Source organism: Myxocyprinus asiaticus, chromosome 35, assembly GCF_019703515.2.
Source record: "Myxocyprinus asiaticus isolate MX2 ecotype Aquarium Trade chromosome 35, UBuf_Myxa_2, whole genome shotgun sequence".
Lineage (NCBI taxonomy): Eukaryota > Metazoa > Chordata > Actinopteri > Cypriniformes > Catostomidae > Myxocyprinus > Myxocyprinus asiaticus.
The window spans coordinates 27,988,995-28,014,141 of record NC_059378.1 but is presented as its reverse complement, the minus strand read 5'-3'; the positions used below and the strand labels follow the sequence as shown (position 1 = coordinate 28,014,141).

Here is a 25,147-nt window from a genome sequence, read left to right as displayed (position 1 = left end):
TTCTTTCACAAATGTTTGTAGAAGCAGTCTGCATGCCTAAGTGCTTCATTTTATACACCCGTGGCCATGGAAGTGATTGGAACACCTGAATTCAATTATTTGGATGGGTGAGCGAATACTTTTGGCAATATAGTGTAATATATATATATATATATATATATATATATATATATATATATATATATATATATATATATATTACACTATATTGCCAAAAGTATTCGCTCACCCATCCAAATGTATGTATGTATGTATGTATGTATGTATATGTATGTATATATTCATATATATGTATATGTGTGTATATGTATGTGTGTGTATATATATATATATATATATATATATATATATATATATATATATATATACACACACATACATATACACACATATACATATATATGAATATATACATACATACATACATACACACACACACACACACACACACACACACATACACGAGATAGATTGCGTTTACTGTGAGCGCATGAAACTCTAAAAGCTTTGCTCTTGGCTCGCTTTTGTTCTGAAAGCCAAAGCCGCTCCTCTCTCTCCTCCTGATACATTCCTTATGTTGCGCACAAGGACAGGATATAGAGCATGGATAGTTTGAGGTTGATTAGTAGCTGGCTTGAGTCTTGCGTCTCTCCTCTTTTCCATCTAAAGCAGCTTCACCTGTCAAATATGGCCTTGACGATCTGCATGCTGGCACACATGATACATTCACGTTCAGTGGAGTTTATGATAATGGGGATGCTATATATCGTTGGTGTTTATCCATGTCAGGCACGAGCGTTGTTGTGTCCACACTGACACAGTGCTCACTGAGATTGATTATGTTCATTGCGGGCATGACACTCAAAATGTTTTGTTCTAGGCTTGCTTTCCGGGAAAGCTGACGCTGATCCCCTCTCCTCCCTATATCTAGCGAGGACGGGATATGGAATACAGAGAATTTGCCGCTGGTTCGAGCCTTGTGTCTCTCCTCTTCTCTATCTCAAATGGCTTCGCCTGTTCAGTGCGCCTGTGGTGATTTATGGCTCGTTCCGGCGTGCAGCTATCGTTCACATTCGGTGGTGGTGATGTTGTCAGGGATATTTTGTCTCTGGGCTTTCATTAGTGAAACATGTGCACGCTCAGTTGAGACGCTTACCGTAATTTCCCCCTGCGGGCAGGAAAACGGGACAAGCCACGTCTGAGACTGAGTTGCTTGAAGTTTCTCTCTTGAGCCTCAAAAAAAGAAGGATCACTGGTGTTCTCTGTGTTGGCATGCCTCCGTTCTTTACAGAGCTGCACGAGCAGCTTATAAGGATTATTTTTATTAATTGAATGCCAGGTTTCCCAACTCCTGACTCTAATTAGCTTTTGTTGACATCATTAGTCATTCACATACTTTTTACAACCTACACTGTGAATGTTTGAATGATGTATTCAATATGTACAAGAACAATACAATAATTTGTGTTATTAGTTAAAACAGATTTTGTTTGTTCATTATTGCAGCTTAGATGAAGTTCAAACCAGATTTTAATACAAATTTATATTTAAATGCAGGTAATTCCAAAGGGTTCACATACCTTTTCTTGCCACTGTATTTTCTGCTAGCGCTACAAAGGACAGTGGACTACAGCCTATACTAGACTTGAAGCACTTGAACTGGACACTCAGGAAGTCTTCCTTCAAGATAATTTTGTCTGAAATTCATCCTCTGGACTGGTTCGTATCAATCGATCTCAAAGACTCATTCTTTCATTGCAGATAGCCTCTTGTCACAGGCCATTCTTGAGATTCACCATCAAGGGGACTACATACCAGTGCCAAGTCCTGCCATTAAGCTTGTCTCTGGCTCCCCGCACATTTATGTAATGTGTGGATGCTGCACTCAATCCGCTTTTAGCACAATCCGAGAATCGAGCCACTGCGACAGTTCCGGCCACTGTGGTTGCTTTAACCCCTTTGGCTTATTACATCTGTGGCCTCTCCAATGTTGGGTAAACTTGAGAGTCCCTCATCACATGAACTCTTACATATCCCAGTGACATGCCACTGTTAACAATGCCATCTACATGGAGAATGCTTGTGTTCTATCAGAAGGGCGATGTGCGTTCATCCATGTGGCAAGGCACAAAGTTATCACAGTGGATGCGTCCAATACAGGCTGGGAAGCCCTGTGCGACGGTTGTCCGGTCCTCAGCACCTGGGAAAAACAGGTGCGCGAACTACGAGGTACATAAATTCCTTAGAACTGCTTGCAGTCCTCATGGCTCTGAGAGATTTAAGGACAGACATGCAGGTTCACGATCTGATCTACATGGACAACCCTGCAGTTGTGGCCCCGGAGGCTGCGCACTGTTGCCTCTGGTATTCCATGACCCAGGGTCCACTGGGCTTGGATGCCCTAGCTCAAACATTGCCAGCGAAACACAAATACACTGATGAGCCAAAACATTATGACCACCTGCCTAATATGTTGTTGGTCCTCCGCATGCCACCAAAACAGCACTGACCCGCCAAGGCATGGACTCTTCAAGACCCCTGAAGGTGTCCTGGGGTATCTGGCACCAAGTCATTAGCAGCAGATCCTTCAAGTCCTGTAAGTTGCGAGGCGGAGCCACCGTGGATCGGACTTGTTGGCCCAGCACATTCCACAGATGCTCATTCAGATTGAGATCTGGGGAATTTGAAGGCCAGGGTAACACCTTGAACTCTTCAACATGTTCCTCAAACCATTTCCGAACAATGTTTGCAGTGTGTCTGGGTGCATTATCCTGCTGAAAGAGGCCACTGCCGTCAGGGAATACCATTGCCATGAAGGGGTGTACCTGGTCTGCAATGATGTTTAGGTTGGGGGCACGTGTCAAATTGACATCCACATGAATGGCTGGACCCAGGTTTTCCCAGCAAACATTGCCCAGAGCATCACACTATCTCCATCGGCTTGTCATCTTCCCACAGTGCATCCTGGTGCCATCACTTCCCCACGTAAACAGTGCACACATAAACGGCTGTCCACATGATTTAAAAGGAAACGGGAAAGACTTATATCTCTGCAGAACAAAAATGGGCTTTTCCCAATCAGTGGCCATTTTCAAACCATTGATATTCCCTACTTTCATTGGTTAGTTTAGAAATGCCCATCCTGGTTTGGAAATGCCCACTGATTTCTACACTGAGATTCTCTACTTTCATCGGATTGTTTAGAAACACCCGGTTTGAAAACACCACAGATTTGAAAACACCCATTACTGTTCTGCAGAGACCTATACTTCAAATGGGACTCTTCAGAGAAGGCGACTTTCTTCCACTGCTCCAAGGTCCAGTTTCAATGCTCGCATGCCCATTGTAGCCACTTACAAAAGATGGACAGGGGTCATCATGGGCACTCTGACCGGTCATCGGCTATGCAGCCCTATATGCAGCAGGCTGCAATGCACTGTGTTGTGACACATTACTCCCGTACCCATCATTAAAATTTTCTGTGACTTGTGCCACAGTAGATCTTCTGTCAGTTCAGACCAGGCAGGATAGCTTTCGTTGTCCTCGTGCATCAATGAGCCTTGGGCACCCATCACCATGTCACCGGTTTGTGGTTTTTCCCTCCTCGGACCACTGTCGGTAGGTACTCACCACTGCTGAACAGGAGGACCCCACAAGCCTTACCAATTCAGAGATACTCTGACCCAGTCATCTGGCCATAACAATTTGGCCCTTGTCAAAGTTGCTCAGGCCTTCACTCCTGCCCATTTTTCCTGCATTCAACACTTTGACTATGAGATCTGATTGTTCGCTTACCATCTAATCTACCCAGACCTTGACATGTGACCTATTTAAGAGATGATCAGCGTTATTTGCTTCACTTGTAAGTGATCATAATGTTTTGGCTCATCAGTGTATGTGTTCCCTACCGTCCGATAGCAACACAGAGTGTTGTGCATGATTCAGGAAGACAGGGATACCATGTTACTGGCTGCACTGCAATGGCTCAACAGCATTTATTCTCCCATGGGTAATTCCTTTGAAGAGGGATCTGCTCACATAAGCCGAGGCACGATCTAACAACCCCAACTGGAGCTGTGGAGACTTCAGTCTTGCCCCTGAATGGGGCTCGTCTGGCACAATAGGGGTGTCGCAGCTGGTGCTCAACACGTACTACAGGCAAGGGACCCCTCAACAAGCTGGCTGTATGCCTTAAAATAGCGACTTTTTGCTGACTGGTCTTTCTCCATTAAGAGGACCCAGTGTGCTGCCCTGTGCAGATGGTGCTTCATGTTTTGCAACAGCGCATGGATACAGGGCTCTCTCCATCCAAGTTCCATGTTTATGTCGTAGTGATAGCCACGGGCCATGACCCCTTTGGGTGGTTTGTCTGTGGGCAAACGCCCTTTGGTAAGTTCCTGCAAGGAATGAGACTGCGGAGACATTCTCGCCCCACTACTTTTCTGGTCTGGGACTCTGCACTAGTACCGAATGCACTTACTGGTTCCTCGTTCGAGCCACTTGATGCAGTAAACTTGTGTGTACACTTTCAGGAGACCGCACTGTTACTCGCTTTGGCTTCAGTCAAACTTACTGGGAACCTTCTGGCATTATCGGACAATGACTCTTGCTTAGAGTTTGGACCAGGCTTGTCTAAAGCTGTTCTCAAGCCTAGGTAAGGTTATGTGCCCAAGGTTTTGGCCACTCCCTTCAGGGCTCAGGTTGTTACCTTACAAGTATTCTCTTCTCCTTCATTTGAGTTGGGGGAGGCACAAAGATGCTCTGCCCTGTGAGGGTTCTACGCATATATGTTGACCGTACGAGTCAATTCTGGCTGACAGATAAGCTCTTTGTCTGCTTAGAGATGGCAAAACCCTTTGAACGGCCTCTAAAGCAAAGACTTTCTCACTGGGCTGTTGATGTTACTGTGCTTGCTTACGATTAGCAAGGCGTACATGGGCGTTTAGCTCATTCCACCAGGATCATGGCCTCCTCATGGGCGAAGGGCATGCCTTAGAAGAAATCTTCAGGTTGGGCACACCTTTGCCAGGTTTTATAACTGGGATGTCTTCCCAGTTCCTCACTCCGAATGAGCATTGATTTTTTTAATGTTCACTACCCTGCTGGCTAGTGTCATTGTGTAATAACTGTTGGTCTCATGACTATGTCATTCTTTAACTCTTCCCAGTATGAAGAGTATTGTATTTAATGTCTTACTTGCCCTTGGCTAGTGGTATTACAACATTTTGTCAGTTCAGTGACCGTTCTGTTGATCTTTTTTTTTCATAATGGTGCGGATAAGAATTTGTGGTCAGTGTCTCACTACCCCTTATGGCTTGTTTCATTGTTATACTTCCTAACAATGAATGGCTATTGAGGTTTCTCTCTTTTCCTTCCTATTGTTTAATATGAATGGGAGACTATGTCAATGCCTTTTTAACTAGCCTACTGGCTAGTAGGTATTATGGGGCTTCAGAGATCATCACTCCTGGGAGGAGCTTCCAGTAGCATCAGTTACAGACACAGCACCTGGTTCCTTCCAAGGTTACAGTTGTAACCAAAGTGTTTTTCAAGGTTGTTGGCAGATAGGTTGTTCCAAGCATCTTTGAGAACTTGCACATTTCTATGTATTTAGGCCATCTCTTCATGTCCCAGACTGACTCAATTCAGTCTATGTGGGGGCCCTACCTTCTATTGCAGGACTCCTTGTTTTATGTCTATTCGATTTGCCAAAGGAATGTATGGAAACCTAAAACTGATATTTACTACTGACACACTAAGTATGCATCCGGAAACTGGAAAATGCTGCCTTTGGAGGCAGAATAAAAGGTAGGAATGGATCAAGGCAGGTCTGAATCCAATATTCGCATCACATCCTGTCTACTGAGATATCTTCGTATGATCTATTTTTGAAGGCAGCACAGATTTTTCCTTCGCTGCCTATGAAATCCTACAATCCTTTGTGTGTGGTTCCACAGCGGCTGAACGAAAGAAAAAAATTGTGGCCAAAGAGGTAGTTGACAGTCATAGTATGAATGTCATTTTTTATTTTTCATTTTTTTAAACTATTGATTCCATTTCTAGAGAGAAATTAGAAATGTATTATTAAATATACATTTGGTTATCACCAAAACTCTCTTGATTTTATTTCTAGATTATTAAAGCTTTGTGGCTCGGTTGAACTGAATAAATTCATGCTATGAATCATGAATTTATGATCCCAGTGTATCCTAGCAATGATGTGACATTGTTCTGCCTAAGAAGCCTGTTCAAAACCAGTTTCTAGAGGTTCCTTTGTACGCAAATACTGTCTGTTAAGTCATTAACTGAAAGGTCAGCAAGGCAACAAGGCAGTTACCTTAGGATTCATAAGCAACCTAAAGCATATTAAGACTAGTGCTTTTTGAAACATCTAATGTGCCAATAATTTGCACAATTTACATGTATTTGCACTTATTTGTAGAACAGGTGGTAAACTGGTACCGGCAGTTCAGCAAGTGTCACAGAAGTGTTTTGGTTGAGTGTACAATAAAGAAGCATCTTTGTCACATCCATGCTATGTGTAATTATGAATAAATGTTTATTTTTTATGTTTTATCAACAACTCACTGTAAAGAACATGAAGGATATTAAAAGAGACATTATTCAAAGACAAATGGATTGCATGGGTCTTGTATTTGGCCATTGTACTACTCAACCACTGGTGAGTAAAATCTGAACATTTACCAGCCAGTGGCTAATCACACACTAATCACAGACATTTTTTGTCGCACAGCATGAAATTTGGTTGCATATGTGAATGATTTAGTGATTTACTTGCAAAAAGAGTAACATTTTGGTCTGTTCTCACCCAAAACCGATCGTATCGCTTCAGAAGTCATGGATTAAAATACTCAAATCATAAGGATTACCTTTATGATGCCTTTAAGTCCTTTTTAGTCCTTGGAAGTTTTGGATACTATTAACTTGCATTGAATAAACAAAAAAAACACACAATAGATCTTTGAAACTATCTTTGTGTTCTGCAAAAGAAAGTCATGAGCATAAGCATACAGATGAGTAAATAAGAGAATTTTTATTTTGAGATAACTATTCCTTTGAACTTCTCAGAAACAAAAATTCACATTGGACTTAGTGTGAACAGTTTGGTTGTGAAATTGCATTTGCAATTTTATTTTTATTTTTTTTTTGTCCATACTTTGCATCATTTCGTTGCTTAACATTTGTTGTGAAAGGACCTTAAAGTATTTCCATAAGCACTAAGTAATATTAATGAACAAAATGTAAAAGAAAAAAAAGAAAAAATAATATCTTGTTACACATTGTTTATGCCATTCCTACAGTAATCAAATATACTGTATATATATATATATATATATATATATATATATATATATATATATATATATGTGTGTGTGTGTAATATACAGTATGTAGTAATTTCACTGTAGTGTAATGTTACCTATATAGAAGAATCCAATAATATTAGGCCAGATTTAAATTGGATAAAGGTTCTAAAATCAGATACTGCATTGACCTCAAACTCTGTGTACTACTTACTAACAACTGTGACAATAAATTTCAGCAAAAAAACATACAGCCATGGGGGGAGAAATTATATAAAGATGAAAGACTGGTGGGTGGAAACTACCTTTCTTTGGCTTGCAGCAATGACTGTAGGAAGCCAGCGGCTCTCACGAATGTCCATCAACAGGAAGACCACATCATGTTCAGAGATAAGCTTCTCCAGCTGTTCAACGTCCTGCCGAGCTTGAGCCAATGTTGTCTCGGAAAAGTTCACCGGGTGGCCTGGCATGGGTATGCTCATGTTAAATATAAATACATGACACTTTATTTAGATATACTTAATACTAAGAAAATGTTATTTGCAATTCAAAGAAGTTTAAAAAAACATTAAAAAAAAATTTAGCTGTCCTGGAAGCTTATTGGTCAATTCAATTTTCTCAGTGAAAAAATACTCATTATAGTAAAAGCTATGATGAAAAACATATTTTCACCTAGCCACTGTGTATATCACTGAGCAGCACCCATAGAGGTCAACTATTAACCTTTACATGTCAAGGACTGTATCTTCTAGCCAAGTGGAAGAATGCCACTTAATGAAATTGCTCAAAGTAAATCAATAAATACATTTTATAAATTAAAAGTAAATTACCATATATAAATACATTTAATAAATAAAGTCACACTTCAGAATTTTAACAAATTGTATGCTTAATATTTGCATTTAAGCATTTTATAAAAGCAATAAGGGACTCGCGTTCATGCTATATTTTAAATATGGTAACTCACACATTTCGGGGTAATCAATCTTGGCTTGCGTATAGCTGCCTCTACATGTTACACTGGGTTAGAAGAAAGTATTGTAACATCAAAAACAAATTACAAATAAAAATACACACTACAGTGTTAAGTGTAAACAAGTATAACCAAAAAAGAAATAAGCAATGATGAAAGTAAAATGTAGTTTAGTTATTAGTAAAAAGTTTTCTTTTACTTTTTTTTTTATGTGAACTGAGTCCAAGTTATCTTGAAGATTTCTATGAATTTTCTAATGAACATTAATATTGAAATAAATTTTTGGGACATTCATTGTGAAACGTCTAACAAGCAGCCATTCAGGCTGTTTACGCAGTCTTGATCTTTAGAAGGTATACACAAACAGCTGTGTCACCTGCATGAAAGTTTATCCCATGCTTCCTGATTACATTAGCTTAAGGTCACATACACAGTGAAAAGAGCAGAGGTCCTAAAACAGAACCCTGTGGGACTTCACAAAATTATTATTCATCAAGTGGGATTTAAGTAATTCCTGTAAAGCCAACACAGTCCCTGAACAACCTAACCAACATGTCAGGTCAGTGAACGAGAATAATGTGATGCATTGTATCAAAGTCTTCTATTTTGGTCAAGTAAGACCAAAATAGAAGTGTTGTGTATCGGTCTCTAGAATTTACTCCAAATGATGCCAAAAACAAAAAACATCCAGTGAGTGGCAGTTCTGTGGACAGAAATGCCTTGTTGATGAGAGAGGTCAACAGTGAATGGCCAGAATGGTTCGAACTGACAAAGTCTACAGTAACTCAGATAACCACCCTGTTCAATTGTGGTGAGAAGAATAGCATCTCAGAATGCTATTCTGAGATGCGAGTTGGCGCCGTTTTGGCGGCAGGAGGGGGACCTACACAATATTAGGGTGGTGGTTTTAAAGTTGTGGCCAATCAGTGTACGTCAATACAATCAGAATATCAATACACTGCTACCTTCTAAGCACTGTAATACAGTAAATAGGGAGGAAAAAAATAACAGAATGGAAATGGGGAAAAATACAAAAATAGAAAAGTGGCTTTCTTCTAGGGATAATACACCCCTCACAGGGTTTCACCAAGAAAATCCAAGAAATCCATAATTTATTGAGGGTGTTTGCCCTGTGATGAAAACTAAGACATGACCACATTTCTGCTGAGGTGAGTAGTGCACCACAAATCATCTCATCTCATCCCACTATCCGAAAGAGTCCATAAAGTGTGTGTGTGTGTGTGTGTGTGTGTGTGTGTGTGTGTGTGTGTGTGTGTGTGTAATAATTACAGTGTGAATATCCAGCTCATATAATTGGCCTGACACATGCAGGGGTTCTGTGAAGGAAAAATGTGTGTCATAATTAGCTGAACAGGGGAGCAGGTCAATGTAGGATAAGTGGATGAATTAATGATGACTAGAGAGTAAACAAAGCAGAGAATAATTTCATCATAGCAACCAGAGAAGCAGCTGTCAACACAGAGATGATGGAAATGAAATATTATTTAGCCATGCAGGTGTACAAAAAAAATCCCTTATAAACCTTCACCCAAAAAATAAAATTCTGTCATAATTTACTCACCCTCACACTGTTCCAAGGACAAAAAGAGATGTTAGGCAGGATGTTAGGGCCTGACAGCCTCAGTCACCTTTCACTTTCATTGTATCTTTTTCCTTACGATAAAAGTGAATAGCGATTGAGATAATGTTTTGGAAAAATATGAGGGTGAGTAAATGATGACAGAATTATCATTTGAATTTTCATCAAATGGACCCATCCACGCACACAAAGTGTCCGCAGCTCAACTGTCAGATGGTGTATGTCTTATGTAAGGATATCACTCTCGCTCTTGTTTTAGCACCTCTGATCTTTGCGCTTGGAAATATAACATTTGGAGCAAATAAAGAAGTTGGCATGAGCTAGACTTTTATAATGAACCCTTCCGAGGTGTGATCAGATAATAACTAGCAAACAAGGGCGCAATCTGATGCAGACTTCTGCATTAAGATCATTGCTTAGACAGATGCTAAGGCTCTGATAGTAGCTCACCTCATAGAGTGTTGGACTTTTAAGGCCCGATGCCAGCCAAGCATGCTTGTTGACACAACTGATGAACGTGACATACTGTAGAAGTGACACAGAATGAATTGGTTGCTTCATAAAGAAAACCTAACCAATTGCGTTTTTGGACACAATTGGTTAGGTTTAGGTGTTGGTTTAGGGTAAGGATATCGGATTTGTTAACCTCTCCTTTGCTTTTTGACACTATTGGTTAAGTTTAGGTTAAAGTTTTAGGTTAGAGAGGTACGTTTTACTCATTAAAACCCCATCTAATATTCAATTTAAAAACCTTGGCTCATTACCACACCATTTCACTCACATTTGGTGCCCCCAGCTGGACATTTCACTGGGATACTGCAGCAAAACGTGTAATGAAGCGCGTTATTTAGTTTTGCAAGAATGTTGCTGCGGTCACATAATGTTCATGAGTTCAGGCTGATAATTACTAATTGCCTGATCTAGAGTTGGGTTACTCGAGTTTGGTCTTGGACTCAAGTCCGAGTCAGGAGTCCAATTTTAATGGACTTGGACTTGTCACGGACTCGGATGCATTTTTACTCGGACTTGACTCGGACTAGAGCATTTGGGACTCTGGATTTTTTTTCCCGAGTCCAGCCGAGTCCATGACATTTGCGATGCAATGAAATTTTTTTTATAAATAACAAAACAGAAATTTATGGACACATCTCTGTCTGCATGCAGCTGCATTAGCCCCTGAAGTCGTAGACATAGCCAGAGTTGTTTCACATGCACACACACATACGTACATGCACAGGCACACTCATTAGTCAACCAATATGCTTGAATGTTACTACAGAGACTACTGTATAACATCGACAACCGAGGTGGCTGGCATGACAAAAACATAAAGACGGATTTGTATCCAATGTAATAGAAACTAAACAAGGCAGTTTCACACGACACAGGCCTTGAAAACTGGTAAAATTGCATGTGGCGTTTGTGCAGCCAAGACAGTGCTTGCATTGCGGTTTCATCGTGGTTAAAAACTTAAAATCAAGAACTTCATTGAGTCAAGTCACCCATATCATGTCTCTCACAGTTTACTAAAAACTGCATATCAAAATAAAAACACATAAAAAATATTAATATTGGTTATTAAGTCTTTTTAGGTGTAATGTATCTACACATGTAGGCTTCTGTAGTCTCTTGTGGTCCACAGTGTTGTCAGCTTGAACTGGTCCATAATAGCTTGATGAATTAACTGTGTAACTTTTAAATAGTCAGGGAAAAAAGTGTTATTGATAAAGCAGACAGCAACTCTAAACAGATAAACAGCATCTATTTATTATTGATTGACTATTTTCAAAGCACTGACGAGCTGCTTAAAATACATTCTTTTACAGCATTTGTCCACCATTCACAACATTCAACCATGCACAATAAAATATTAGGATATTTTGGGCAGGGAAATTTTTTGTTTATAATTTAATTATAGATTATAAAATAAATGTATTATTCGATGACAGAGTTTGTGTATGAAGCTAAACTTCATGTTACAAGATGAATTTAGTTGGTTATGACCTTTATTTTAAATGTTTATTTTATTTTTATTGTAAACCACCGGGTAACTTATGCATGTCTTTTTTAGCCTACATCTCTGACACTTTTAAATGACAATTCTGTTAAATGTATGACTCAAAATTAATATTCTCCATGTTTTTGCGGTTAAAGAGCTCAATGAAATTTCTTTGGTTGGTATTTAAAGATTTTAGACTAATTGCAGACCAACACGGCTGCTGCTCAAGCAAATAACATTTTTTTTATTTTTTTTATCTTCTGTGGCAGCTACTGTGAGACACACACGGACACATCAGGGATTTAGGTAGACGAGCAGCACACAGAACTGCCCTGCATTGTGAGGTTTCCAGCAAATTAACTTGAAAATCATGTCCGTGACGACATGTCCCTAAGATTATCAGTGGGCTTTTCCAATGTTTTTTGATGTAGCATTTGCAGTCAAATTGTGAGACGCAACTTTTCGCGAGTGCTAATTACTACTGTGTTGACTCATTTGTATGTACTGTATTTTCCCAAATCAGTCAGCAGATAGAGAAAAAAAGATTCAGAAAGAAATCTCAGTAAGGACTATTATTTCTTTAGATAGCGATAATTTTAAATAAAACAAAATTAATTAAGACAAATTGAATAAAGTAGAAATAAAAATGAAATTAACATTCAAAACAATAATAACCCTTGTTGTAATGACTAACACAGCTTTCACTTTCTTTAGTCTATGTTTGAGTGGAGGGGAAAAAACAACAAATAATTTAAATGTCAAAAGAACAAAATAAGAATTGTGTTGAAAGACAGTTTTGTCTTCGTACACCTAAAGCATATGCTTTCATTCTGAAACCACTTTGAAGTCTGTTCAGCAATATACTAATCATAAAATGTATATATGAAATGCAACAGAGGTGTTTTTGTTACATTTATATTGACAAACTGTTTTTCTTAGTTGTGAAGTTTAAAATAAGCTTAAAATATTGATGTGGAGTTTACGGTTACAATTTTAATTCAGATTTATGAACAGATTCATTTGGACTCTGACTTGACTCGGACTGTTATGGACTCGTTCTTGAGTCCGACTCGGCCCCTTTTGGACTCAGACTCAACTCGGACTCGATTGTTTAAAGACTCAGACTTGACTCGGACTCGACTAAGGTGGACTTGAGCCCAACACTAGCCTGATCTCTACACTGCATAACATGCATCGTGACTGAAACAGACTCTGTGTTCACTTTTTTTTTCTCATTCACATATTTCAAAATATTTTGGCTTTTAAGTTAACATACAAAGCAAATATAATACAATGAAATAAGCATTTTACACAGTTTAGACAGTGGTAATATTAACACACTAAAAGTGGTTAATGTTCTGTAAAATAATTAGTATATAATTTATTTGATATACAGTACTGTGCAAAAGTCTTAGGCACATGAGATGTTTGAAAAAACATTTGCCTTAAGATGGTTATTTATATTTAGCTGTAGTGTGTCAATAGGCAATATACATTTTAGACTCCCAAACATTCCTTCTGCAAATAGAATAGAATAGAAGAACATGTAACCCTGCAACAGATGGCATGGCCCCACAGAGACCCCCACTGAACATCGAGTCAGTCTAGGATTACATGAAGAGACAGAAGCAACTGAGACATCCTAAATAGATAGAAGAACTGTGGCAAATTCTCCAAGAAGCTTGGAATATCCTATCTGTCAACAACCAAGAAAAACTGTATCCAGGTGTCCCTAGAAGAATTGGTGCTGTTTTGAGAGCAACGTTGGTCACACAAAATATTGATTTAGCTTTTTTTATGTTTACTAGACTTTGGATGATGTTAACTGAAAAATGAAAACTAATTATGGCACAATTTTTTAAGAAATCCTCACTATGCAACATTTTTCACAAGTGCCTAAAACTTTTGCACAGTACTGTAATTTGATTTAATTAATTTACTCCCATATTTTGAATTTCAGGGGCATTTTTGTAAATTTTGGTGGCATTTTTTCCCCAAACCTCCATTCATTTCTGACCCTGACATACACCGTTCAAAAATGGCTTTCAGGTGTGTGGCTTGTAACACACAAAGCTTGATGCTTTGATATTTTTTGGAAATATTTTCACTGGTGGAAATTTATTGGCCAGGTTTTATAACATGAGTTAGTCAATGTTAATTATTTGTTTATGGAACTGTTGTATGAAAGTAATTTCACACCCACAATCATGACGTTGTACTCAATATGAGCACAGCTGTGATTCCCTGTGGCATCATGCCTATGGCCTTATCACAGCTGTGCTGATATTCAAAACAACAGCACTCTTATTCGTGTGATATTGCTTAAAAATCATGATACTATTCCAAATAAACAATCCGCTTTGGCACCAAAGCTTCTTTTTGTCAGGAGAAGTTTCTTCAGCACTTATTTTCATATGTCACTCTGAACAGAAGTGAAACAAAATGCGCATGTGTGCATCAGACTGCTTAAACCTCATTAGGACCTATTGTCATTATTAATAGTCTAACAGATCAATTTAAATGCCTCTGATTCGCCAGTGCATTCATGCACACAACAAAGTGGTTGTTTACATTGCTCAACTGCTGCACAAAGACTTGGTACATAAAAACTTTTAACACAACAGGAGTAGACTTACAGTTGTACTCAAAAGTTTGCATACCCTGGCAGAAGTTGTGAAATTTTGGCATTGATTTTGAAATTATGACTGATCATGCAAAAAAAACTGTCTTTTATTGAAATATAGTGATCATATGAAGCCATTTATTATCACATAGTTGTTTGGCTCCTTTTTAAATCATAATGATAACAAAGAACACCCAAATGGCCCTGATCAAAAATTTACATACCCTTGAATGTTTGGCCTTGTTACAGACACACAAGGTGACACACACAGGTTTAAATGGCAATTAAAGGTTAATTTCCCACACCTGTGGCTTTTTAAATTGCAATTAGTGTCTGTGTATAAATAGTCAATGAGTTTGTTAGCTCTCACGTGGATGCACTGAGCAGGCTAGATACTGAGCCATGGGGAGCAGAAAAGAATGGTCAAAAGACCTGCGTAACAAGGTAATGGAACTTTATAAAGATGGAAAAGGATATAAAAAGATATCCAAAGCCTTGAAAATGCCAGTCAGTACTGTTCAATCACTTATTAAGAAGTGGAAAATTCGGGGATCTCTTGATACCAAGCCAAGGTCAGGTAGACCAAGAAAGATTTCAGCCACAACTGCCAGAAGAATAGTTCGGGATACAAAGAAAAACCCACAGGTAACCACTAGAGAAATACAGGCTGATCTGGAAAAAGACGGTGTGGTTGTTTCAAGGAGCACAATTCGACGATACTTGAACAAAAATGAGCTGCATGGTCGAGTTGCCAGAATGAAGCCTTTACTGTGCCAATGCCACAAAAAAGCCCGGTTACAATATGCCCGACAAAACCTTGACACGCCTCACAGCTTCTGGCACACTGTAATTTGGAGTGACGAGACCAAAATAGAGCTTTATGGTCACAACCATAAGCGCTATGTTTGGAGAGGGGTCAACAAGGCCTATAGTGAAAAGACTACCATGCCCAATGAAAAGCATGGTGGTGGCTACTGATGTTTTGGGGGTGTGTGAGCTCTGAAGGCACGGGGAAAAGAAAGAATAAAAAGAGTGATGTAAAGATATAAAAAGAAAGTGATGGAGTGATAGATAGAAAGTATGAGTGGTGGAGTTATAGGATGTAGCTTGAATCCTCTAAAGGCGTTATTACAGGAAAAAGTTTTCACACCTTGAATGGAAGTCCAAGAGACATGAGGCCTGTTCGGAAGTCCGATACTGGAATACCGTAATTCCGATCAGTTAGAAAAGATATAGCACACTATTCAGGATTAGTCTGAAGGTCTGTGCCGAGTATGGTGCATGTAGCTTAAAAGATCTAGGAGGAGTTAGAGTCAGAAATTTTAGTCTCAGAAGAATAAAATATAATAATAATAATAATAAATTTAAACAGGATTTCAGTAGGTTGGCTTTCTCAAGCCAACCTAACTAGATTGAAAAGTTTAGGTTGGCTTGAGAAAGGCTAGCCTGAAAACTTGAAGTAGTTGTAAAAGCTTGAAGTTTGAAGGTTTTAAGTTTGAAGTAGTTATAAGTTTAAGTAGTAGTTTTAAAAGTTTAATTTAAAAGTTCCAATGAATGAAACCAGAAGTGTCTACAATGTTCTGGTGCAGAGATATGTTATTTGTAACTTGGTTGCTAGGGTAACCCCATCTGGTTGCTAGGCAGTTACCAAGGTGATACTCAAAATGCTTCTTGCTATCCTGAGTCAAATGAAAGAAACCAGAAGTCTCTATGATGTTCTGGTGCAGAGATATGTGATATGTTACTTGGTGGGTAGGGTAACCCCATCTGGTTGCTATGCAGTTACCAGGGTGATACTTATCAAGGCTCCTTTCCATCCTGAGTAAAATAAGTCAACACGGATGTCTACAATTTTCTGGTGCAGAGATATGTGATTTGTTACTTGGTTGTTAGGGTAACCCCATCTGGTTGCTAGGCAGTTACCATGGTGATACTTAACATAACTCCTTGGCATCCTGAATGAAATAAGTCAACCCGGAAGTCTCTACGATGTTCTGGTGCAGAGATATATGATTTGTTACTTGGTTGCTAGGGTAACACCATCTGGTTGCTAAGCAGTTACCAGGCTGATACTTATCAAGGCTCCTTGCCATCCTGAGTGAAATAAGTCAACCTGGAAGTCTCTATGATGTTCTGGTGCAGAGATATGTGATTTGTTACTTGGTTGCTAAGCAGTTACCAGGGTGATACTTATCAAGGCCCCTTTCCATCCTGAGTGAAATAAGTCAACCTGGAAGTCTCTACCATTTTCTGGTGCAGAGATATGTGATTTGTTACTTGGTTGCTAGGGTAACCCCAACTGGTTATAGGCAGTTACCAGGGTGATACTTATCAATCCTCCTTTCCATCCCGAGTGAAATAAGTCAAACCGGAAGTCTCTATAATGTTCTGGTGCAGAGATATGTGATTTGTTACTTGGTTGCTAGGGTAAGCCCATGTGGTTGCTAGGTAGTTGCCAGTGTGATACCAAGAAGGCCGCTTGCTGTTCTGAGTCATACAAGCCAACAATGAAGTCTCTATGGCATTCTGATCCTGAGATACCCATATAAGACATTCTGATCTGAATATATCACACACAGCCTTTTTGAATGGACGTCAAAGGGGTTTGGTTGCTAGGGTGCTCTAAATGGTTGCTAGGGCGAGGCTAGGCAGTTTCCATGATGATACTTGAAGACCGATTGCTCACCCAATTCAAACAAGCCAACTCTCATGTCTGTAGGACATTCTGATCTGAAGAAATCACACTCAGCCTTTCTGAATGGAAGTCAAAGGGGTTTGGTTGCTAGGGTACTCTAAATGGTTGCTAGGGCGTGGCTAAGTAGTTTCCATGATGATACTTGAAGACTGATTGCTCACCTAATTCAAACAAGCCAACTCTCATGTCTGTAGGACATTCTGATTTGAATATATCACACGCAGCCTTTTTGAATGGACTTCAAAGGGGTTTGGTTGCTAGGGTGCTCTAAATGGTTGCTAGGGCGAGGCTAAGTAGTTTCCATGATGATACTTGAAGACTGATTGCTCACCCAATTCAAACAAGCCAACTCTCATGTCTGTAGGACATTCTGATCTGAAGATATCCATCTAGGCTATTTTGAATGGTAGTCAATGGGTTTTGGTTGCTAGGGTGCACTAAATGTTTGTTAGCTTGTATGCAGTTGCTAGGGTGTTAAAGTGATAGAGTGAAAGAAAGAATAATAAGAGTGGAGTGATGAAAAGATAGAAAAGAGAGTGATAGATAGAAAGTATGAGTGGTAGATTGATAGTAAGTAGATTGAATCCTCTAAAGGAGTTATTACAGGGAAAAGTTTTCACACCTTGAATGGGAGTCAATTTAAAATCAGTCCTGTTCGGAAGTCTGATACGGGAAGACCGGAAGTCCAATCAGTAAGAAAAGAGATAGCAACCCAAGTCAGAACAGTCTGAAAGTCTGTGGCGAATTTGGTGTTTGTAGCTTGAAAGCTCTAGGAGGAGATACGGTTTAAATTTCGGCTCAGAAGAAGAAGAAGAAGAAGTAGAAGAAGAAGAAGACTCAAATGAAACCAGAAATCTCTACAATGTTCTGGTGCAGAGATATGTGATTTGTTACATGGTTGCTAAGGTAACCACATCTGGCTGCTAAGCAGTTACCAGGGTGATACTCATCAAGGCTCCTTGCCATCCTGAGTGAAATAAGTCAACCTGGAAATCTCTACGATATTCTGGTGCTGAGATATGTGATTTGCTACTTGGTTGCTAGGATAAGCCCATGTGATTGCTAGGCAGCTGCCAATGTGATACCAAGTAGGCTGCTTGCTGTTCTGAGTCATACAAGCCAACAATGAAGTCTCTACAACATTATGAACCTGAGATACCCATCTAAGCGATTTTAAATGGAAGTCAGTGGGGTTTGGTTGCTAGGGTGCTCTAAATGGTCGCTAGGGCGTGGCTAAGTAGTTTCCATGAAGACTAATTGCTCACCCAATTCAAACAAGCCAACTCTCTTGTCTGTAGGACATTCTGATCAGGAGATATCACACTCAGCCTTTTTGAATGAAAGTCAAAGGGGTTTGGTTGCTAGGGTGCTCTAAATGGTTGCTAGGGTGTGGCTAAGTAGTTTCCATGATGATACTTGAAGACTTATTGCTTACCCAATTCAAACAAGCCAACTCTCATGTCTGTAGGACATTCTGATCAGGAGATATCCATCTAAGCCATTTTGAATGGTAGTCAATGGGTTTTGGTTGCTAGGGTGCACTAAATGGTTGCACTAAATGTGATGTGGTGTGGTGTGGTGGTGGTGGTGGCGTAGTGGGCTAAAGCACATAACTTGTAATCAGAAGGTTGTTGGTTCAATCCCCACAGCCATCACCACTGTGTCCTTGAGCAAAGCACTTAACTCCAGGTTGCTCCAGGGGGATTGTCCCTGTAATAAGTGCACTGTAAATCGCTTTGGATAAAAGCATCTGCCAAATGCATAAATGTAAATGTTGTATGCAGTTGCTAGGGTGTTAAAGTGATGGAATGAAAGAAAGAATAAAAAGAGTGGAGTGATGGAAAGATAGAAAAGAGTGTGATGGAGTGATAGAAAGTATGAGTGGTGGAGTGATAGTAAGCAGACTGAATCTGCTAAATTAGTTATTACAGGGAAAATTTTCACACCTTGAATGGGAGTCAATCTAATATCAGTCCAGTTCGGAAGTCTGTTACAGGAATACAGGAAGTCCGATCAGAAAAAGAGAAAGCAACCCGAGTCAGAACAGTCTGAAGGTCTGACCCGAGTTTGGTGGTTGTAGCTTTAAAGCTCTAGTAGGAGATACAGTTGGCTTTGACAAGCCAACATAACTAGATAGGTACATTTCCTGAAGAAAATGTGAGTGGTGCTTGCTGTGGCAAATGTTCTCACCACAATGTCCCACCAACTGCCCCAAGTTGAAAGAGGCCACCCCCATGACAGTAGGATGTTCTGGTGCAGGGATATGTGATTTGTTACTTGGTTGCTATGGTAAACTCATCTGGTTGCTAGGCAGTTACCACGGTAATACTTAACATGGCTACTTGCCATCCTGAGTGAAATAATTCAACCCAGAAGTCTCTATGATTTTCTGGTGCAGAGATATGTGATTTGTTAATTGTTTGCTAGGGTAACCCCATCTGGTTGCTAGGCAGTTACTGAGGTGATACTTAACATGGCTCCTTGCCATACTGAGTGAAATAAGTCAACCCGGAAGTGTCTACGATATTCTGGTGCAGAGATATGTGTTTTGTTACTTCGTTGCTAGGGTAAGCCCATGTAGTTGCTAGGCACTTACCAAGGTGATACTTAACATGGCTCCTTGCTATCCTGAGTGAAATAAGTCAACCCGGAAGTCTCTACTGCATTCTGATCCTGAGATACCCATCTTAGTGATTTTGAATGGAAGTCAATGGTGTTTGGTGCTAGGGTGCTCTAAATGGTTGCTAGGGTGTGGCTAAGTAGTTGCCATGATAATAGTTGTAGACTGATTGCTCACCCAATTAAAACAAGCCAACTGTCATGTCTCTAGGACATTCTGATCCGAAGATATCACACTCTAAGTGAAAGCAACAATGTTGGTTGCTAGGGTGCTCTAAATGGTTGCCAGGGCGTGGCTAGCCAGTGAACAGAGAGATTTTTATTGGCTGCTTACTAACCTGACTCATAAGAGCCAATCCCCAAGTGTTTACGACATTCTGTTCTGAAGATATCCTTCTGAGACATTTTGAATGGAAGTTAATGGGGGGTGGTTGATAGGGTCCCATAAATGGTTGTTAGGGCGTGGCTATGCCATTGCCAAGGTGATACTTAAAGAGTGATTGGTATCCCAATTGAAATGAGCCCACCCCCATGTATCTATGTCATTCTGATTGGGAGATATGATCTGGCAACTTTCTTGCATTGACTGCCATAGTAGGAAAAAAATTATCTTCCCATAGTAACCTATGGGACTTTTTGGTACGGTTTTTTGGCCCCCTTTTTACCCCCAAACACAGGGTATGTTTGAACACGGCTTGCTAGCCCGAATCGAATGAGAGCACCCACATATGTCTAGGACATTCTGATCAGAAGATTTCACATGCAGCCATTTTGAATGGAAGTCAGTGGGGATGGTTGCTAGGGTGCTCTAAATGGTTGTTAGGGTGTGGCTAAGTAGTTTTTCAAGTGGATACATGAAGACTGATTGTTCACCCAAGTGAAATAAGCCAACTGCCATGTCTGTAGTATGTTCTGATCCAAAGATATCCCTCTCAGCCATTTTTAATGGAAGTCAATAGGGCTGGTTGCTAGGGTGCTCTAAATTGTTGCTAGGGTGTGGCTAGCCAGTGACCAGAGAGATTCTTATTGGCTGATTACTAATCTGACTGAAAAGAGCCAATCCCCAAGTGTCTACGACATTCTGTTCTGAAGATATCCTTCTGAGCCATTTTGAATGGAAGTCTATGGGGGCTGTTGCTAGGGTGCCGTAAATGGTTGCTAGGGCGTGGCTACACCATTTCCAAGATGATCCTTAAAGACTGATTGGTAGCCCGATTGAAATGAGCCTGCCCCCATGTCTCTATATCATTCTGATTGGGAGATATGATTTGACAACTTTCTTGCATTGACTGCCATAGTAGGGGGAAAATTTTTTTTTCATGGGTGAGACCCACTAGAAATTTCTCACAGACCTCTAGGGCCAGGAGTTGAACAGGCCCACCAAGTTTTGTGCTGAACGGCCTCCATTAACCTTGTCTAATAGGTGCTCAAACTTCATTGGTCGATGGCGGCCATGTTTTTTGAGATACGCCAATGTCCTCATAGACAGTCATGGCACCTTGGACAAAGACACTGCATGCCAATTTTCAACTCAATCAGACTAACGGTTGCGTAGTTAGAGCTGTTTTCATGTTTTTTTTCCTGTTACAGCACCGCCAAGTGGCCAAACTCCACGGTTTTTTTACCATGACCTTAGATTGAGCTCATACACATGTGTACTGAGTTTGGTGAAAATATCTCATTTCATTTGGGCGTTATAGACATTTTAGTAAAAACGGCCCGCCCTTTTCGAATGTTTTGGCACACTTTAGCGACCGTGAGTCGAAATTTCAATGTTGTTTTTTTTTTTATAATTATTGATAATCAGACTCCAGAGTATATTTCTGCACTGGTTTGGTTCCGATCAGGTGAAAAACCTAGGACTAGTTCGCAAAAGTAGGTTTTGACAGACACCAATGCTTCTTGAGGCAAAGTTGTTTAGAATGAGAAGAGCTATCAGGTGACATATATGACTTGTGTTTTTTCACAACACTGCATTATATACAACCATTAACACCTACACAAATCGTGATAGCACCACCAAGAGGCCAATTTTTTTAAAACTTTGCACAACCCTCTCAGACCAAGAGTCAAATACGTCCACCAAGTTTTGTTCCGATTGGTCATTGTTAACCTTGTGTAATAGCTACTGAAATTTGATTGGCCAATGGCGGCCATGTTTTCCAACATATGTGAATGTCCATATAGACAATGATGGCAGCTGAGACAAAGACAATGTATGAAAATTTTGAATACATAGTTCCATAGTTACAGCCAATTTAATGTTTTTTGGTATTATAGTGCCACCATGTGGCAAAACCGCGGCAACTTTGGGCTACCAAAGACTGACCTCTTACATAAAAATGCCAAGTTTGGTGAAGATATCCCATTTCCTTCAAGAGTTATAGCCATTTACATAAAATTGGCCACTCCTACTTCCAATGTTTTCGCATACCGTAGCTAGCTCGAGTTGAAAGTTCAAACTTTTGATATTGAGACTCTATAGAATCGTTTAGCCCTGGTTTGGTCCCAATCGGACTAAAAGCCTAGGACTAGTTCGCAAAAGTAGGTTTTATGAAAAATCCAAGATGGCGGAAAATTTGTATAGGCGGAAATGAAATCGGAGATATATGTTTTGTTTGGTTTGAGCCAAGGATTCCAATGGTATAAAGCACTTGAGTCTACGACAAACAGTGTAGGAGTTATGAGCAGTTTCGCGTTTTTGATCACTGTAGCGCCCCCTATTGACCGATTTGGCCGAGTCCTTGTTTCTGAGTAGTGAGCAATACTACTACCATCTGACCAAGTTTCAAGTCTCTAGGCTTGCAGTTTGCTCTGACCGATCAGTTTTATGGCGGAATAATAATAATAATAATACAACTCTTAACAACTACAATAGGGTTTCAGCGCTAAGCGCTTGAACCCCTAATAATAATAAAAATCTTAACAATTACAATAGGGTTTCTGCGCTAAGCACTTGAACCCCTAATAATTATATGAGATTACAATAGTGATGCTTTGCTCTGCAAGCACCACTAATAAGCTTATATAGTAGATCAGTATGTTGGCTTTGACAAGCCAACATAATAATAATAAGTTTAAATAGGATTTCAGAATGTTGGCTTTCTCAAGCCAACCTAATAATAATAATAAGTTTAAATAGAATTTCAGTAGGTTGGCTTTCTCAAACCAACCTAATAAGCTTATGTAGTAGATCAGTATAATAAATTTAAATAGAATTTCAGCATGTTGGCTTTCTTAAGCCAACCTAATAAAGTTTAGTTCATTTGGATGTATCCAGAATGCCTGTGTGTTTTAATACAGTTCTGTTTACACACCATTTAATTATATATCACGGGGCTGATGAATGCTTGATTCTGATTGGTTGATGGACGTTTTAAGGTGTGAAATAATTTTTCAGGAAACACACAGCTATGAAGTAGTTCCAGGTCTTTACCGCATAACGGTTCTATATCACTTTGCCAAATTATTTCAGTTATTTCAAAGAGCTGTACAGGCTACCACAGCAAAATAAACAAAACAAAAAACTTAGACATTGGCTAAGTACATTGAATAAGAATGACAAACAGTGTCAATCATTTTCGAAATGTATTTTAATATCTGTGGAAAGCACCCTCGCTTTCTCTCTCTCTCTCTCTCTTTCGTTCTCACCCACCTACACACACACACACACACACACACACACACACACACATTCATACGCACACAAACAGACACTCGCATACATCACACACATTCACATGCACACACAGACACTTGCGTACAATACACAGAGTATTGATGTCAACACACCCTCACAACTTAATAAAACAGTTTAGCAACTGAAAAGCTCTACACAATAATGGCAACGCTTCCACACTGCTGCTGAGAAGTGTAGCTAAACAGTTTCACAATTTGAATCTATGTTTCAGCTGACGAGATCTGTGACAGACGCCGGTGAACACACGCCCGAGTGCGCTCTCTCTCTCTCTCTCTCGCTCTTGCTCTCTTCCCACTCCTATAAGTGCTTAAAAGCAGTCCAAGCCTCCAAGATGCTGAATCACTGCCGTAAGAAAGTAGTTCTAGACACAAGAGTAACTGCATTACTTTTCAATAATTTAACGGTCCGTCGTCAACAGAGCATGTGAGCAGAGTGTAGCGGGAGCGGAGCGATCAGAATTTCAATGGAGCATCTTTCACGAGACTGTGCTCAGCCCCGCTCAGGCTGCTCACAAGACACTCACTTTCTGCTCCTAACAGAATGCGCTACATTTCACATGTGGCCACAATAATATGTATGTGCTTCTACACTGACAAATATCTGGTACTGGCAGCTGTATTAGGTACAAGATTTTAAACGGAGTGGATTATCAGAGATGAGGCATCGTTTAAATTCGGTGTGATTCACGAGCCGATGGTGACAGGTGCCGATTCCATCAACAGACTAGAGCACAGAGGCAGTTCAAAACACAGATTCTGGGAACGCGGAGGAGCATAAACAAGCCAGTTATGCCCTCCGAAAAACCGCAAAACGCCAGTACAGGAGCAAGATTGAAGGACAGTTTAACACCACCAACTCTAGAAGCATGTGGCAGGGAATTAACATCATCACGGACTTTAAAGGGAATAAAAACTCCGCCATGAACACCGCTGCCTCTCTACCGGATGAGCTAAATACTTTTTATGCTCGTTTCGAGGGAAATAACACCACCCTCGCGGAGAGAGCTCTCGCGGCTGAAGCTACAGAGGTTAGTTCACTCTCCATCTCTGTAGCAGATGTAACCCGATCCTTCCGACGGGTGAATATTCGCAAAGCTGCGGGCCCAGACGGCATTCCGGGCCGCGTCATCAGAGCGTGCGCGAACCAGCTGGCTGGTGTTTTTACGGACATTTTCAACCTTTCCCTCTCTTTGTCTGTAGTCCCCACATGCTTTAAAACATCCACCATTGTGCCTGTACCAAAACAATCAAAAATAACTTGTTTAAATGACTGGCGTCCTGTTGCTCTGACTCCCATCATCAGCGAATGTTTTGAGAGACTAATCAGAGATTACATCTGCTCTGTATTGCCACTCAATCTTGACCCGCTGCAGTTTGCTTACCGCAACAACCGCTCCACTGACGATGCCGTTGCATCTACAATACACACTGCTCTCTCCCACCTGGAAAAAAAGAACACTTATGTGAGAATGCTGTTTGTAGACTACAGCTCAGCATTCAACACCATAGTGCCCTCCAAGCTAGATGAGAAACTCCGGGCTCTGGGCTTAAACAGCTCGCTGTGCAGCTGGATCCTGGACTTCCTGTCAAGCAGATGCCAGGTGGTTAGAATAG

General features: G+C 40.1%; 1 protein-coding gene across 1 annotated transcript in view; it reads right to left on the bottom strand.

Moving 5' to 3' along the window:
• Positions 1-25,147, bottom strand: part of atg7 (ATG7 autophagy related 7 homolog (S. cerevisiae)) — a 79,065-nt gene that overhangs the window by 29,147 nt on the left and 24,771 nt on the right. Inside the window, 1 exon segment of the mRNA XM_051672336.1 lies at positions 7,631-7,788. Coding sequence (XP_051528296.1) covers positions 7,631-7,788 — 158 coding nt within the window.